At 40.6% G+C, this 17,914-nt stretch overlaps 1 protein-coding gene across 1 annotated transcript in view; it reads left to right on the top strand.

The window, feature by feature from the left end:
- The window catches only part of CSMD1 (CUB and Sushi multiple domains 1), a gene marked incomplete at its 3' end in the record, with an annotated part of 609,346 nt that overhangs the window by 514,689 nt on the left and 76,743 nt on the right, over positions 1-17,914 (top strand). The window contains exon 45 of the mRNA XM_079909493.1: positions 2,456-2,644. Coding sequence (XP_079765619.1) covers positions 2,456-2,644 — 189 coding nt within the window. The remainder of the gene's footprint in view (positions 1-2,455; positions 2,645-17,914) is intronic.

The following is a 17,914-nucleotide window of genomic DNA, read 5'->3' as shown; positions in this document are numbered from 1 at the left end:
TCCTGACAGCCTGGTGATAGAAGAAACACAGTCAATAGGAAAGAAAATAATTATTGGACCCCATAGAGTTAGAGTTAGATTCTCTCTCTTAACAGACTGAACTGTGACAAAGCTCACAGGTGACACCCTAAGCACCGTGTGGTCCCACTGCCCCTTCAGGAGCTTTCAGACTTTATCTTATCTCTGAACTTGGAGCAGGGTCTACAGTCGGCTTGGCCTTCCTGCTTTTCATCATCATCATTATTATTATTATTTTAATTTACTGGCACGTAATTCTGGGTAGTTGGTAGCTGGGGTGCCTGATTATACTCATACCTTCCCTAAACTAAATATTTTGGTTCATTCAAAACTTACAACATTTAATCTCCAACAGTTGAACATGGAAAATGGTATGCCAATGGGACAAGAGTTTCGTATAAGAGTTAGTGGAGTTTAACTTAATAAAAATGAGTCCATTAAAAAAATGAAATGGTACCTCATCCAGCTGAGACTGTTCTCTGAGGATGCTTCTCACAGGAACATGGTTGACAACCGAGGCCAGACACACAGACATCGCTTCTGGGCAGTGCAATGATGTGAAGGCTTCAGAAGGTTTCCGCTGAACTTATTTCTAAGGGAAGGTTCAACATTAAGCATTCAGACCTGTGTGTGTGCTTTCTGTTTGGGACACCCACAGGGAAGTGGTACATTTAAAACCTCTTCTTGCAAAAGGAGCCCTGGATCTCCAGGACTTCACAGCTTTCTTTAATTTATTGTTTTACTCATCTGAAGGGAGTTCATACGATTTTATGCTGCGGTGAAACTGGTCTTGTAAGAATAAAATGAGTTTCTTTCTCTAAATGTGTAAATAAGATGCAGAGCTTTTTAGCCATTGAAATGTTACGTTCTGCGTAGGTAAGACTGTGATTTTCACAAATGACTGTCTCTAATTTTAAAAAGTCTCCCTACAAATGTGGTGATTAAAGCTATTGTAAGATTTTCATTGACCTGAAGTAGTGCATTTTCTTCAAAGATTGTAATCAAATCCCATATGTTAAAAAGAGGCTTGGGGCTTCCCTGGCCGATGCAGGGGACACAGGTTAGTGCCCCGGTCCGGGAAGATCCCACATGCCACGGAACAGCTGGGCCTGTGAGCCATGGCCGCTGAGCCTGCATGTCCAGAGCCTGTGCTCCGCAACGGGAGAGGCCACAAAAGTGAGAGGCCCGCATACCAAAAAAAAAAAAAAAAAGAGGCTTAACTGTCCACGTCATCATACAATTCTCAAGAATTCTCAGACCATTTAACAGCAACAAGGAAAAAAATTAATGGCCTTGATTGCAAAATGTTATATTCTTCTATTTTCTCCATTTTAATGATACTTTTTTCTTTTTTTTTTTTTTTGGTCAGAAAGTTAGAATTCCATCATCACGTTGATTAACAGCCGCAGATAATCTAAACTTCAAACTTAAGAAACTTGACCTTTGGCCCTAGATTTTTCTGGATTTTTAATTAATTTATTTTTTAGACTTTTTTTTTTAGAAGTTTCAAATCACTGTCAAATTGAGAGGAAGTTACAGAGATTTTCACTTTACTCCTTGGCTTCCCACATGCACAGCCGTCTCCATTTTCAGCATCCTCACCAGATGGCACATTTGTTAATGAACCTACACTGACACATCGTTATCACCCAAAGTCCGTAGTTCACGTTGGGGTTCACTCTTGATGTTGGATGTTCTGTGGGTTTGGACAAATGTAAAATGACATGTATCCGCCATCATGGATTCATGCAGAGCAGTTTCATTGCTGAAAAATCCTCTGTGCTCTACCATCCTTCCCCCACCAGCCTCTGGAAAGCACTGATCTTTTCACTGTCTCCAGAGTTTCACCTTTCCCAGAATGTCGTAAAATTGGCATCAACAGCCTGTAGCCTTTTCAGGTTGGTTTCTTTCACTCACTCACATACATTGAAGGTTCTTCCATGTCTCTTCATGGGTTGATAGACCATTTCTTTCTAGCGCTGAATAAAAAGAAACATTGGATGTACCACAGTTTGTTTATTTATTCACCTACTGACGTCTTGGTTGCTTCTGAGTTTTGACAACTCTGAATAATGCTGCTATGAACATCTGTGTGCAAGTGTCTCTGTGGACGTAAGCTTTCAACTCCTTTGGGTAAACACCAAGGAGTGTGATTGCTGGGTCATATGATAAGAGTGTGTTTGTTTTGCAAGAAGCTGCCAAACTGTCCTCCCAAGTGGCTGCGCCATCCTGCATCCCCACCCGCCATGATGAGCGTTCCTGTTGCCCCACACCCTCACCAGCACTTTTGTGTCTGAGGATGCTTTGAGTACAAGTTTCCGTGTTGATGCTGATTTCCCACTATTTTAACAATAGAGATATTTCATTTATATCTCTTATCAAGGGAAATGCAACATTTATTTATTGGTTTTGTGTATGTGTGTTTGTGTGCCCATAGCACCTTACTGCAGCTTGACCCACACCCTGAAGAATGGTGGTGTTTTGAATAGGACTACAGGAGAAGTTGGAAGTAAAGTGCATTATTTTTGCAAGCCTGGATATCGGATGATTGGCCATAGCAACGCAACCTGTAGACGAAATCCAGTTGGCATGTATCAGTGGGATTCCCTCGCTCCACTCTGCCAGGGTAAGAAATGTGTGTTTTCATCCCCAAACTTGAGTTCAATTTATTTTTCTTATTTTAATCACACTCTGAAATGTACAAGAGCTGTGATTATGGTTAAAAAGTAAGGAAAAAATGAATGTGAGTTCATAAAAGTACAAATTAAACTTTCTGCTGACTGTGCAAACACTTCCGACATTTGCACTCAGCTTGATTTAGCTTTATAGCCTGAATTCGTAGAATGGTTGAACACTCACCAGATGCTGGGTAGAATTATTCTAATACTTATATTTCATTTTGAAACTTAAAAATGTGTTATCCAACTCAGATTCAAAATAATTTTTCTTGACAATTGTATTAATTAGAAGAAAATCAATTACTAAAGCTCATTTTCCCTTTTCTTAGATTAAAGACTCATACTTTGAGCCACACACTGCATATTTCATTTTCATTAGGTCACTTAAATATAGGACTTGTTAAAGTTGATTTCAATATTTCATGATTTTTTTTCATTTTATCTTTCATGTGCATAAAAAATCAAATTTTCAAATAAGGCATTTTAATTTTAATTGAAGGCTTTGAAGTCATGAAATTTTCAGTTTTCTCTTATCGAGATTTATATGCATAACGAAATATATTGGTCTTTGAAAGCTAATTGCAATTTATGAATGAAACCTCATATTGGTTTCCTTGTTTCTCTTTTTTCATTAGATATTAGATTTTCTGGTATTGCTCTATGAGACAATAATAGATATTTATCACAATTATTGTATGTGTCTTTAACTGCAAGAAGTTAATCAGACACCCAGCTTGCATCATTTATGTTGTACCTCCAGATTTTCTTCTTTAATGTAAGATAAACATGAAGATCTAATAGGCTTGTTTCGTTAGGATTGATGTTTTTTTTTAAGAAGAGTACTTTTTCTTTCAAAAGAAGAAATGCTTCTCATTTTCTTTGAATGTTCTGTTACTCTCTGCCTATGACATAGAATCCATTGCTCAGAGAGCAGCCCTGTGGGCTGCATGTCCTTGGCATTGTGGACTGAACAAGGAAAATGGCTGAGACCAGGATTGGCAAGAGTTCCCAAATCTTGGCCTCTAGAGGTTGAGTCCCTAGACAGGGCCCTAAATGGAATCTGCTCTCAGGGTAGAAGCCCAAGAAGATCCTGGAAAGAGACTGTCATGTGACAAGACAGACACATGAGAAATGACAGTCCAGGCAGACGTTAGTTTATCTCCCTGACACGTGAGGAGTTCTGAACATTGTTGACTCGATGGAGGGATGGCTTGCTCTTCTGCTGCATGGTTGAAAAGGAACCAGAGAATGCCTGGGATGTGTCTTGTTGATAAGTTTCCACTTCCCTCTCCTTTCCCCATTTTCTCGCTCAGCAGAACTATTTGATGCTGAATTAAATGACTCAGAAATAGAAATAGAGCACTGAAAACCAGATCCTTCTGGAATCTTTGCAGTTTCAGCTGAAGGATTTGATTGAACGTGGTCAGTGTATCTCTTCTCTGTGTTTCACGTAACCCCAAAGTAATGCCATCAGGGACGTGGAATGTTAGAATCACACACCATGTTCTAGGTGGTAAATTGGAATATAAATGCCCGATGTGATTGTGTTCTCAAATTATAAAATATTTCAGAAGCATCATCTTCCCACTATAAATCCACAGTCTTCTGCACTTTCTGTTAACCATTCTGATAACTGGGGAGTCAATATGATCTTGTTTTTTTTTTTGTTGTTGTTGTTTCATAAACTATGACCTGTAAAACCTGGAGGGCCCTTAAAAATAATCTAGTTTAATTTGCTTATTTTTATGTTTTTTTAACTGAGGCACATAAAAGTTAAGTGATTTATTAATAATCATAAAAATGTTGGTCTAGAATCCAGATCTTCTGCCTGCCTCTTCAGCATTTGAATCAAAATGTGTCTGGCCAAAAGAAATTATACTTAAAACAAAATTTTGCAGACACCAGTTCTAAGTAATCTATATTTTAGGTGTTTAAATTCATTTACTATGGAACAGTTTCTTTAGTCTTCTCTTAGTTCTTTCCAATTTGTGTAAAATAGCATTTTGATTACAATAATGTATAAAATATTTTCATCATATGTGAGGCTGTAATGTTTAAAAATAAAAAACATGGTGAAAAATAGGCTTTTTTAAACCATTTAAATTATTTGGTACAGCTACACAAGCATTTTCATCATTTTAAAAATAAATCTTTTAAAATAAATAGTAAAAATGTTTACTCCAATAGGTGAAGGCCATTGAGAAAACATCGTAAAATTTTAAACAGAATAGGCTTATATAACATATATATTGGCAATTTATACCTTAACAGTGTTTTACTTACAACTGAAGAGCCTTAGAGCTGATTGAACTGAATTTAATACAGTTCATAATATAAATGTGTAATTGTTATGGTATTTAATAATGGGAAACTTGATTTGTTTAGCATTAATCATTCGCTTTCCTTTTGTTACTTATAGAACACAGAAGTTTTCCATAATGTAAATACTCATCTAACTTACAGAAAAACATTGGCCTCCTTCAATATAGTCAGAATGAGCCTTTGTGGATTTTTAATTCCCTCCTTGTACCAACCATCTAAATTGTATTTAGATTAATTTTTTTTCAGTTTTTAGATAATTGAAGATAATTTTTTCAAAGTAGTTTTTGGGTCCAAAGAGAGTTAATAGATATAGATGGATGATCAGTATCTATGTGGTCCTGAACTGCTGGCAGTTCACGATGGTAGGGTATGAAATTAAAGAGTGGGTGAACTCTTTCTTTAAAATTCTTGGAATTCTATAAGCGAAAAAGACTTTGCCAAAGCATCATCTAAATGCATACCATCACACTATTCCCTCTCAAGACAGCTCAAACTCTTTTATTTTCTTGCCCAAGATATTATATTCACATTAGATATAAAATTGGAAAATGAGGATTAACCTGTAGCACATTTATAAGGATAAAGGTACAAGCTTTACCTCTGAAACCTATAGACCTCAAGCACACTGTTCCAAAGATTAAAGTAGATGTAGGGTCCAGTTTATAGAGAGGGTATACTCTGTACAAGTTTTTGACATTTTGTTTACATATACATGTTCATACAGAGGCAAAGTGACATTAATCATATGTCTGTGTTTGTAGATTACAGTTGTAGTTGTAGGTTTAAAACTTAATGCAAGCATTAAAGATGATACAGCTGTTTTCATGCTTTTTATTTCAATTCAAACTTACCTCTGAATTAGGCACTGCAGGTACCAAGACACACTCCCAACTGTTAACGTTCTGATGGTCCGTTAGGAGAGATGGACTCATGAATCAGTAACTACAATTCAGTATGACATTAAGCAAGAGAAGATATACACTGAATAGAGATGGAGCAGAAGGTATTTTTTCAGGATGTTTTTCCCATCATGGGACAGCTGAGTTAGGATTTGAAGGGGTAGCACTGATGGAAATGCTGTTGGAGCAGCAAGTAGGGGCCATTGTGGGAGACCTCAACTGAGTTTACATAGCTTTTACTCTCTCTCCTGTGGTTGACTTCAGTCTATTAAAGGGCAAAAAAGACACAGTCACATCTGCATTTTGGAAATATCTTTTAGTAGTGTGGTAGATGATTGGACAGAATCCTGTCTAAATTACAAGGGTGCTTAGAAATTTTAGAAATATGCATTGGAGCCATGATGAAGACCTTGATAAATACAGTGAAAATAGGTTTGAAAGAAAACAGGTGTTGAAAATATTTAGAAAACAGAATCAGCAGGCCCTTGTGATGGAATGTAAAGGGTCAGGAAGAGAGAAAAATACGGAATGACAAATAGTTTTCTGGTTTTGATTGCTGGGAATATTGAGGCACCACTCAGTGAAATTAGGACAAGTGAGAAAAAGCAGGCTAACAAAATCAGTGTTGAGGTGCGGCCTTCCATTACATGTGCTCAGAGAAGATGCAGCTTCTAAAAGTATCAGTAAGGAGGCAGTAGTTTAAGTTAGTTCAGGATACTGAGTGCATCCTTATTTGTTTCTCATGAGAGGAGGTTTGACTTTGTAGGTTCCATAAGGAGCAAATCAAATGAAAAAATACATAATTAAAAAATTATCTGCTGCAATAAATTTCAAACTAAATAGCTCCACCAGAAAACAAGTAGCATCTGACACCCTTTGAGAGAAGATCACATTGGGTCAACAGCAACTATAAAGCCTGCAACCCATCTAATTACTGATGCAAGAGTAACGGTGCAATAGTTTGAGACTCTTACCAGAATCAAAGGTTTGATCTTATAGTTACTTTAATTATTTTATTTGAAGATAGGGGACTTGAAAACTGGAAACAAACAAATAAATAAATGGACAAATACCCCTTTGTGGCACTGGGAGCCTACTATTTAATATTTATTTAATATATTTATACATTTTATATATTTAATATTACAATATACTATTTAATATTTCAGTTATCCTTCTGGAGTGGGTATAATATTTCTCAGTGATTTGAACAGCATTTCTTTTATGCTGACAGAGGAACAGAAACAACTTACACATTCTCTAACTGCACTAGGATGTTAGTATTTTTTTTTTTAATTGTGCAAAATAATACATTGAAATGTTTACTAAAAATGCGACACTTGCCTTCTAGTAAATGAGTGAGGTGGAAAGCTGAGGGGTGGGGTCAGGCCCTTTGGGGCCCCCAGTGCTGGTCATGTGACCACGAATGTGTTGCCCTAGGCCCCAGTAGAACATGTGTCAGGGCAGTGTTTGAATGAAAAAAAAAAGAAGTGTAAATTAATGACAGGTATTTGAGAATGATTCTTTTTTTCTTTTTCTTATTTATTTATTTATTTATTTTTGGCTGCACTGGGTCTTCGTTGCAGTGTGTGGTGGCTTCTCTTGTTGCGGAGGATGGGCTCTAGGAGCGCGGGCTTCAGTAGTTGTGGCTCGCGGGCTCTAGAGTGCAGGCTCAGTAGTTGTGCTGCAGGGCTTAGTTGCTCCGCGGCATGTGGGATCTCCCCGGACCAGGGATCAAACCTGTGTCCCCTGCATTGGCAGGCAGATTCTTAACCAGTGCGCCACCAGGGAAGTTCCGATTTTTTTTTTTCCATTGAAGTTCTGATTTTTTTGTTTTTTCCATTGAAGATGACTTATCTTGTGCCCTAATCTGCTTTGTTTTCTCATTTTCATTGACTTTCTGCTGGTGACATCTTAGAAGCACAGAATTTGAGAGAAAAATAGTCATGTGATGGGCAGGGAGTGCTCATCTCCCTAAACCTGGTTCCTGCCATGTAAAACAGGATCTTTGATGCCAAGCTCTGAGAATTGTTGAGAGGGTTCAAGCGCTCAGACAGTCCCGGGCAGGGCTCAGCAGCAAACAGGACCCTTCACTGCCCATCACCTGTGAGGAAGAACACACAGCAGGCCAGATGTGTTGCATCGTTTCAGAGAACTTCAGCTTTTCTCCCTTTCCTTGACATTTGAAATGACTTCTCTCAGAAAACCTGTACTGGCTTTTATCCTCCTGGATAAACCAGGCATATCTTTTGCCCTTCAGGCTTCATTTCCTGCCTTCAACCAAGAAACTCTGCCCAGCAGCTGTTTCCCTTATCAATACACTAATCTTATTCATCTTGGAGGGAAGCCAAAATTAGAACTGAAATTTTCTGTATTATCTCAAAGATCCAGTTAAAGTGGTACCTTACAGGGCTTGGCTTTCAAGTTTCCTGTGTCACAGAGAGAGCAGTTCCCATGTAGCTCTTTATCTCAGAGCCGTGATTTTCAGAGCACTTGGTGAGTCGGAGCTCTGGCTTGGACTTGATCTTGTGTATTGTTTATGCTTTGCTTACGTTTTGCAGGCGATGAAGCATAGGGAAAACCATCATTCTCACAAATGACATGGTTAAGCCTCTGTTCGTAAAGTCTGAACTTTAAGATGGAAAGATATAGACGCCTGCACTCTGCTGATATGTGCTAATATTTGCTAGTGTAAAGGGTATGGATAAGGCAGGAGATGGGTGGCTGGGCGGGGAGGTGCATATAGGTCTGCCGTGAGCCCGGGACTGAGCTGGGGATGCGTCCTCTTATCTCTTTAATCCTGTGGACACTGGTGCTCAGAGGCAACGTTACTCAAGAAACACAGGACTAAACACCAGGGGTGGGATTTGAACCCATGTCCTTCAGATTCCAAAATCTACATTATTTCTACTATACCATGAGTATTCCCTCTGTGAACATTATTTCTATCCACTGAAAGGGCATCTTTCAGAAGAAAATTGTTCTTTTTGTAACTTAAAAAGATAGCAACATTGTCAAAAGTTCAGAGGATATGTTTGGTGTTCTGGTATAAAACTTGAGTTATTTTGTAAATCTCAAAAACTTTTACCTATGGGCATAAAATGCATAAGAAGTTATGACTTTTGTCTTGATTTTTTTATACATATTTATTTGCTTCTATGAAATGTTCAAGCTTCTATGTGATATGATAATAGTGCAGTGTTTTTAGAAATTTAAAAATAATGTTTTTAAAATCATTTTAAAAGCAAAACAAATCACATGTTATGATATATATGAAAATATGTATGTATATGAATATGTATATATATACATGTGAGAATACAGGTTATAGTCATTATGTCAACTATATTCTAATATATTAGGTTATGAATCCACATAGTTCATAAAGCCAAAAATTTGCCAAATCCCACTAAGTATATTGTAAACTGAGGTTTATTCCATTTGCTCATGATCTTCTTATGGGATTTGAGTTGAGTGATTAGATCTTGGGCATTTCACAGTCAGAATCTCCCAATTTAGGCAAGGATCCCTCCCATTCCCAGTAGTTACTGGCGCCATGACCCTGGACAGGCAACACAATTCACTGAGGTTTAGCTTCTTCTGTGAGCAGGGATAAGAATACTCCCCCACCTGGCATGTTTGAAGGGTTAAATGAAACAGTTGACATGAAATCTTTACGCTGGAGCCAGGTACTAACAGGCATCCCTAAAAAAGGAACCTTACAAGATAGAAACATAATTTCATCAGTGAGTGTCTTCAGGAAGTACTTGTTGACGTGCTTTCAAGCAGAGATTTTACAAATGTCTAGTTAACATCAATAATATTTAATTAACTGAGCTGGGAATAGGTTTCTCTGATTTTTCACAATACTCAAAATGAGACAGAGGAGCGCTTTGTCTGTATGTGGATTGCCGATCGCCTTTTAATTGCTCCTCATCAAGTCCCCAAGCTTCTCTGTCTCTGGGGGACTGAGGTGCCCCTACCCCGGGTCCTGAGCACCCTCTTGTGCGTGCTGTGACCTCGCCACGGCCTTTTGTCCTGTGTGTCTGTAGATTGCTTCTCCTGGACCAGTGGTTCTTCAAAGTTCACAAGAACCATCTGGCGTATAGATCCCTAACTTCCAAGTGCCCCCCAAATCTGACTCTGCGGGTCCCAAGGAGCTGGAATCTGCAATCGTACAAGCACCCCAGGTAAACTTGGCGCAGGTGTCTAAGGAACACATGTTAACAATCCCCATTCTTAAAGAGAGGGATTTTGTCTAAATGTGAATCCCAGCATTTTGCACAGTGCCTGGACCATACTTGGCATCGATGCGAGCTTACGAATAAGTGTGTATGGCTCCACTCTCTCATGAATCGCTTTCCTCAGTAAGGCTTCTAACATAAATGGTATTATCGGCAAGAAACACAGCTTGAAATTCGGCCAGTGGTGATGTCATCTTCAACTTTCAAATACAGTAATAAGCACACTACAGGAATAGCCTCCAGAAGAACAGCCCTGTGCACAAGGCATACAGCCTGGAGAGCCCTGTGGTTAGGTGTGTGACACCAGGCAGAGCGCACCTCAGGCGTGTCTGACTGCTACAGGTGTCAGGGCTGAATTGTGCCCCCCTCAAAAGAGATATGTTGGCGTCCTAACCCCCAGGACCTCAAAATGTGACTGTATTTGGATAAAGGGTCTTTACAGAGGTGACCAAGTGAAAATGAGGTCATTAGGGTGGGCCCCACTCCAACATGACTGCTGTCATGATAAGAGAGGGAAATTGGGACCCAGAGGGCAGACCTTGTGAAGACACAGGTTGAAGACAGCCATCTACACGCCAAGGAGGAAGGAGCAGTCTTCCTCAAGCCCCTCAGAAGGAACTAATCCTGCTGACACCTTGATCTCCAACTGCTGGCCCCCAGAACTGTGTGATCACACATTTCTGTTGTTCAAGCCCCAGGTATGCGGTCTCTGCTGTGGCAGCCCAAATGGACCAGCGCGTGTGATCCCCTCTCTGCCCCGTGAAATCCCTACCCCTCTCCTCTCCACCTCAGCAGCAAGAACTGAATCAACTCCAGCAGCAGTGTTTGGATCTTGGGGCAAGAAAGTTTGCAAATTGTGAAAAACTGGAGAAATTAGTGACAGAAGGTCATGAGATTTTCTTTCTGGACATATATAGGGGAAAACGGAAGTCACAAAATATTTACATTATTTTTTACAGTGAAATTGCCTAGTTTCCTTAATTCCATCATCCTTCTTAACAACCTTTCATAGTTGCATCACATGTTTATTGCTTGTCTATTTTCTGTGTTCTTTATTTTTTTTTTTTTAGTAAAATGCAGCCAAAATTTCAGGTCAGCAGTTTTGAGAATTTATTAGACCCACAGAGTTCATTTTGTTAAAAACATATTTAATGGTCCACACTCTGCCAGGCACCTTGCTCTCCTCTGCGGCTCCGCTGTTTCGCTCATGAAAGTCGGAGGACCGTGCATTGATGCTGTGCGCACTGTCCCACTAACTTGAGCTGAGCACTGGCAGCCGTTTCCAAGGGTCTTTATTGTCCTTATTTTGCAAGTGGCGAAGCTAAGGCTGAAACAGGTTAAGGGAGCTGTCCCTGATCAGAGCAGCATGTGCAATGATTTGATGAGGTTCCAGAGCAGGTTCCTGTCCTGTCATCCCACCTACCAAGTTAGATGAAATACGCCCCAGGATTCCAGATCCCATGAAAACCCGCCATAAACAAAGTGTTCTGATCCCTGGCGAGTTCTCATGACACCAGACTGAAGGTTTATTAGGGTCCCATCCCCACAGGAGGGTGATCTCTGTGGGGCAGTGACCAGAGGTAACTGGGTCAGAGCTGGCATGTAACACACAGAAGTGTCACTGCTTTCCTTCAGCTTCTGTCCCCAGGGTCTTGCTTTTTATTGAATGGAACTTTGTTTTATTTCTTTGTTCCTAAGAAGTGGCCCTTTTCTTTTTAAATGTTCACACCTGTGCCTTCCTGTGACTCTCCAAAGCAGAGGGGTGGGCATCAGCTGCTTCCTACAGCCTTGCAGAAGCAATGGATTTGCCCCTAAGGAAACGGCCAAGAGGCAGCATTTGCCAAGTCAGAGCCTCTCTTTGTCTTTAGTCATTTGTCTGCCCACGTACTGCATCCCTTCCTTTCCAGAGCTCTTCTGTTTGCTTCAAATGATTAAGTGTTTTTTGTGTTTTTTTCCTTCCTTGGGCTACGATGTACTAAATATTTTCAAGAGGTTCATTTTCCATTTCAGAACTGCCTGTGTTTTTAAGTTGCCCATCTGTTTGAGTTAGTGTCTGTACATACAAGCCATTACTTCCCTCTGTCTGCCCTCGTTTTCAGAAGTGCTCGCCTTTATCCCTCAAGACAAATGGGTGGATATTTCTTATGCTAGTAAATGCTCTTTCTAAAGTGTCTGACTTCACACCTGTCCCCATAAAACAAATAAAAACAGTGTGACCTGTTAAATCCCACGGACCTGGAGGTGATTCCAGCCCTTTACCACCTCTCTTATTATGATTTTCTCACTCAGCCTTCAGCCCAGTATTAATGGTGTATTGGATGCTGGCTGAGCATCACGTGAGACGTTGCTTAGTGTTTGGGAAATCAGAGAAGACAAGGGAAATAAAACAGAAACAAAAAAAAGAGTCCAGAAATATCAGTAATTCTCAAATTCAACGTGGCCTTTATATTTTCAGATTTACACTTTGAAAATGTATTCTGACCTATTTATTTATCCATCTATTTATTTATTGCCGGTGGTTGGACATTGAAAATAAAAAAGATATGAATACACTGAAATAGAGCAGATGGCACCTTGGCGACAGTACAGGACAGTAGCTGAGATACCTGCTTTGGCATCAGATACCCTGAGAGATGCCCTCCGACACAGCTGTTTACTAGTTATAAGAATTGGGGCAATTTGCAGGACATTCCTAATGCTCATTTTCCTTAGTTGTCATATCAGTCAGGGTTCTCTAGAGAAGCAGCAACGGTAGGGTGTGCGCAGATGTGCACAAGGGGAGGCTTACTGTAGGAGCTGGTCCTCATGGTGACGGAGCAGAGAAGCCCAGGTCCCCTACTGCTGCTGACAGAGCAGAGAAGCCCAGTGACCTGCAGTCTGCAGGCTGGAGGCCCAGGCAGCCAGTGGTGTGATTCAGTCCAAGTACCAGGGAATCCAGTGGGAGGGGCAGCAGGGAAAGTGCCGGGAGCCCCGACGTAAGAGTGGGACAAGCTGGGCGTCCCAGCTCAAGCAGAGGGAGGGAATTCCGCCTTCCTCTGCCTTCTGGTTGTACTGAGGCCTCAGGATTGGATCACGCCCACCCGAATGGGGGCGGGTGCTCTTCACTCCTCTGAGAAGCAAATGCTAATCTAGTCTGCATACATCCTCACAGACACACCCCAGGAATAATGTTCGACCAGCTCCTAGGCACCCTTTAGCCCAGTAAAGCTGACAAGTAATATTAACCATCATAGTAGTAATAAAAAATAATAATTTAATTTACTTATTGGGGTATTTTTGAGATTAAATGAGGTCATACAAGTAAAAGAACTTGTCACAATGGGAGGAATTGTGTATTTGACCAAGGAATGCTAGGTGTTCTACTGATAAAGGTGAGAATGTTGTTTGCAGGTGAGCGATTTCTCAGTGACTTCATCTGAGCCCACCTCCTCCTGGTGTGGATGCTTCTCTGACTCCGGTGCTCGGTGCTGCTTCTCCTGAGCCTGGAACCTGGTGTGGCTCTTTGAGGAGGCACTGGGGCACCAGGCACAGCCAGCATTGCCCTCCAAGTCCCGCCACTTTTGGCCCAGAACCACGTAATTTCTCTTGATGGTGGCATGAGGGATCTGAGGGATTCACTATCAAATGTTTCCTCTGTATTTGTGATGGAAGGGAAAACATTCCTTCATCCTGTTTAGTTTTTAGTTGACCCTAATCTAGAGAGTTGAAGAATGCTTCCCTTTATATTAAGTCTGAAGGAAAGTTATTCTTTTTCATAGTGAAAGAGAGCTCGAGTCCTGATAGCGTGCCTGATGTTTTGCCGTGTGGCTTATACTGTACATTCTGCCACATTAGCCTGTAAGGAACGTTGATGTTTCTCCTTTTACAGATGAGGAATCAAAGCTCAGATAAGTCAGGTAAATTTCCAAGTCGTAAACAGACAAATAACAAACTCAGACTCTCCTAGGTCTGAATCCATGTTCTTTCAACTCTCAGCCTTGTTTCCTATAGCGTTTTAAGTTGAGATTGATTTGAAATCATGGCACAAGCTTTCATTCCACATCCACGTGTGCACAGTGGTAATGTTTCCACACCAGTGCTCACCTTTGGGTGATGGGCATGAAGCAAAGACGTGGACCAGGCTACGCAGGACGTTTAGATTTGCTTTGTGTCCTGAAAACATGCCTGGAAACATAACAATGCGCAACATGGCCTTGAAAGTCTCCCTGGACTTGTTCCCTGAAATAAACGTTCATGGGGGCTTCCATGCTCTCCTTGGGATGATCACGTTATGTTACATGATTCCAACACGCTGAAAATGGTGAAGTTTTGTTTAGAAGACAGTGGCGGAGATGGCTTGTTCTTTGCGATGCAGACATTTTTGAGCCTAATTTTATCCCCTATTAAATATTGTTTTAAATGTGAACTTATTTATTCATTTGTATATCATCTATATTATTACTAAAAAGAAACTGGTAGTTTCTACAGGACAAATTGATGGGATTAGATAACTCTTTGCTAATCAAACTCAAAATGCTTGTAAACCATCTTGCACGATTCATGCCTGAAGCAAGTGTAACTCATTAGCTGAGGGCGTGGTCTCTTCTGACCCATTAACAAAGATATGCAAGGCTCATTGATTAAATCCAACAGTGTTCCTGGCTTTTGTTCCCTGGGAGGTGCTTATTACAAGACACATTCTTGAGCCGTATTATATTCAAATGCCACTTTTACCGAGGTCCTCGTTAGGCCGATCATGAAAATGTCACCTTGGGTCTGCTTGAGTGATTAATGGAATGTCTGCTGTTTAAAGATGGCGGCCTAATAATAACTCCGTTTTACTCATGGGATCTCAGATGGTTCAGAACTGGACCCCAATACAGGGTTAGACACCATTAACAGCCATGCAAACATTTATCTATGTTTTAAAATGTTTGTTAAACAAAATAATTCTATGTTGACTTTCAAAAGTAAAATAATGGTCTGCTGGGAGTCAGAGAACATGCTTGCTGCTCTACCGCGCTTAGATAATACCGCACAAATTCAGAAAACGTGTAAGAGGGAGCTAGATCTTCCTCTGTACTTTCACTTGCCATACTCATTTTGTGATGGTTTAGAAATCACGCTGTACAGCAATGTGGAGGGAAGGGAATGGAGGATAGGACAGACACGTCTGTCTTGTGTGTGCTGAGGGAGACTTTGGGTAGAATCATGAACATTTAGAGATAAGGCTGTAGAGATGACGTAGTTCAGCTTCTTCATCTTACACGTGAAAATGCTTAAGCCAAGATGATAACTGTGAAAATATTTGCGGAATTTAATGGACTTCAGAGCAGGAATTCGTGGCCACGAGAACCACTGGTGTCAGTGTTCACACGGACGACTCCAGGTTTGCATCTGCAGGGAGCCTTTCACTATAACACAGATGCCACCTCAGGTTTAATCTCTTACAGAATCTCTTTTATGCTTAAGAAAAGTGTGACTTGGCCAGTTATATACACATACATACAATATTAAGAATCAACCTTTTTATCATTTTCACCATATGAACAACTATATAGCTTATATTTTTATTACCTGCTGTAAAGTCATTTGGCTTTCACTAGAAGCAGGCCCATGATTTCTATATTGTCTGCCTCTGGCATTTTTCTCCTTAGATTATAACAAATTACTTGGCTCCAACATGATTATAAATACAAGAGCAAATGCAAGCCCTGATATATAGTAGAACCCAATTATAGATAGTAATCTAGACAATCTAGAATATTCTCGTAATTTTTGACTATATGTGCATATACATATATAAAGGCACACATATATACATATGTCTTAATCAGAAACTCTCATATGCTTGCAGTGTATACTTAAGACCCCTCAGCAATTCACAGGTCACCATTTGGGAAACTGGCTTTTTCCTTCCATGCACCTGAGGCAGAGTGTGAGAGAGGGTTGCCGTTTTTTCTTGCAGCTCAGATCCCTTTCTGCACCTCTCACCACATCCTCTTCTTTACCGTGCATTTTATCCGCTCTCCAGCTCCAGAGCTGATCAGCGGTCCTTCATACGTGGCGATGCTTCTGTCATATTTGAGGTTCGGCTCTGTCTTTTTGATTACCATCTGGGTACCTATTGGATTACCTCCTGGATGCCCCATTTCAGACCTTATTACCTAACATGGTTCTTACCTTAACCAGACCACAGGAAACCCTGCTTCAGGACACTCATTCTCTTCCCTGTTTTATACTGTTATGGGTGGCCTTCCTCTGGGTTTGCCCTAGCCCTGCAAGTGGGGTCCAGATAACAGAAAGATAGACCATTTTGAGGTAATGGGGATGCGAACTAGGATACTGGTAATGGGAAATGAGAAAAAAGAGAGTGTGAAGTAAACTTTTAAATATTCAGACAATGATTGTCAGTCAACCACATGAGAGCAGTAGGAGGAAAGAACCCTCCTACTTCCTGCTGAATCAAAGGATCTCGCTCGGGGTTCCCTGGTGGCACAGTGGTTGAGAGTCCGCCTGCCGATGCAGGGGACACGGGTTCGTGCCCCAGTCCGGGAAGATCCCACATGCCGCGGAGCGGCTGGGCCCATGAGCCATGGCCGCTGAGACTGCGCGTCCGGCGCCTGTGCTCCGCAGCAGGAGAGGCCACAACAGTGAGAGGCCCGCGTACCACAAAAAAAAAAAAAAAAAAAAGGACCTCGCTCGACTTACCGAATTACTGGGAGAACGGTTTACTGAGGCAGTCTGTCAGGACAGCTGTGTGAGGGACAGCTACCAACCTAGGATATGCACAAATCTGGCTTGAGGCGTGGGCAGAGCCCAAGTGGAAATTCAGTAGGCAGCTGGTGATAACGTGGATGTCAAGATATGAGAATCACAAGTCTAAGGCCATAGTTCAAGCCCAGGAATCACTGAGCTTTTTGAAGGGGAAACAAAAAAAAAAAGAAAAGAAAAGCAAATGGTGAGATGTTGGAGCCTCTGAGGAGCAGCAGAAAGAAGGAGCCATTGTAAGTTTCGGAGAACAAGTATTTGAAAGAAGTAGGAAACAATAAGAGAAGTGTTTTAAACTTGCAGAGACAAGAAAAATTGCTCCTTTTAAGGCCTTAAATATGAAAAGAAAAAATCCCACATGGATTTTGCACTATTAAAGGAGGCTGCAACAATGGAAATTGGAGTGTCTCTTCCATTTATTTGAAACCAAAATGACAACTCTCTCATGAGATATGTGATAGAAATAAACCAGCTTCCTTCTGATTTACATTTTGCTCTCTTTTAACAAATGTATTAAAAGGAGTTGTTCCTTGCAATTCATATCTTTATTTACAAAAGAAATAAGTAAAAATTGTGTGTATAGATGCGTGCACATAAAGTTAATATTCTGTCGTTTACTGAGTGTCTACATGGTGTCAGTACAGTGCTAATGGTGTTGTACACATTACTTCATGCAGTCGTCACAGTTACCTTTGGGGTGAGTAGTATTAGCCTGAGAGCAGTGAAACGAGTCATTAAGTAACTCAGGTCATGGAGCTGGCGAATGCCAGAGGCTAGAGCTGAGTCAGATGTCTGACTTTAAAACCTGTGCTCTCAAACAGAAGGTAAATTTCATGATATGAGGATGTGATCGTTGGTCTGGGTTGCCAGACAATATAAAGCTATGTTAGTACAATAAGAAACAAAACAAGCAAAAACACAAGAAACTTTACTCCTTTCAGCTATGCCAAAAGTAAGAAAATTCTCCAGGTCTTGAAAGTTGTATACATTTAACTAACTGACG

This window comes from Stenella coeruleoalba (assembly GCF_951394435.1).
Source record: "Stenella coeruleoalba genome assembly, chromosome: 21".
Taxonomy (NCBI): Eukaryota; Metazoa; Chordata; class Mammalia; order Artiodactyla; family Delphinidae; genus Stenella; species Stenella coeruleoalba.
Note: the sequence above shows the minus strand (reverse complement) of the source record. Positions and strands in the feature narration are given on the sequence as shown.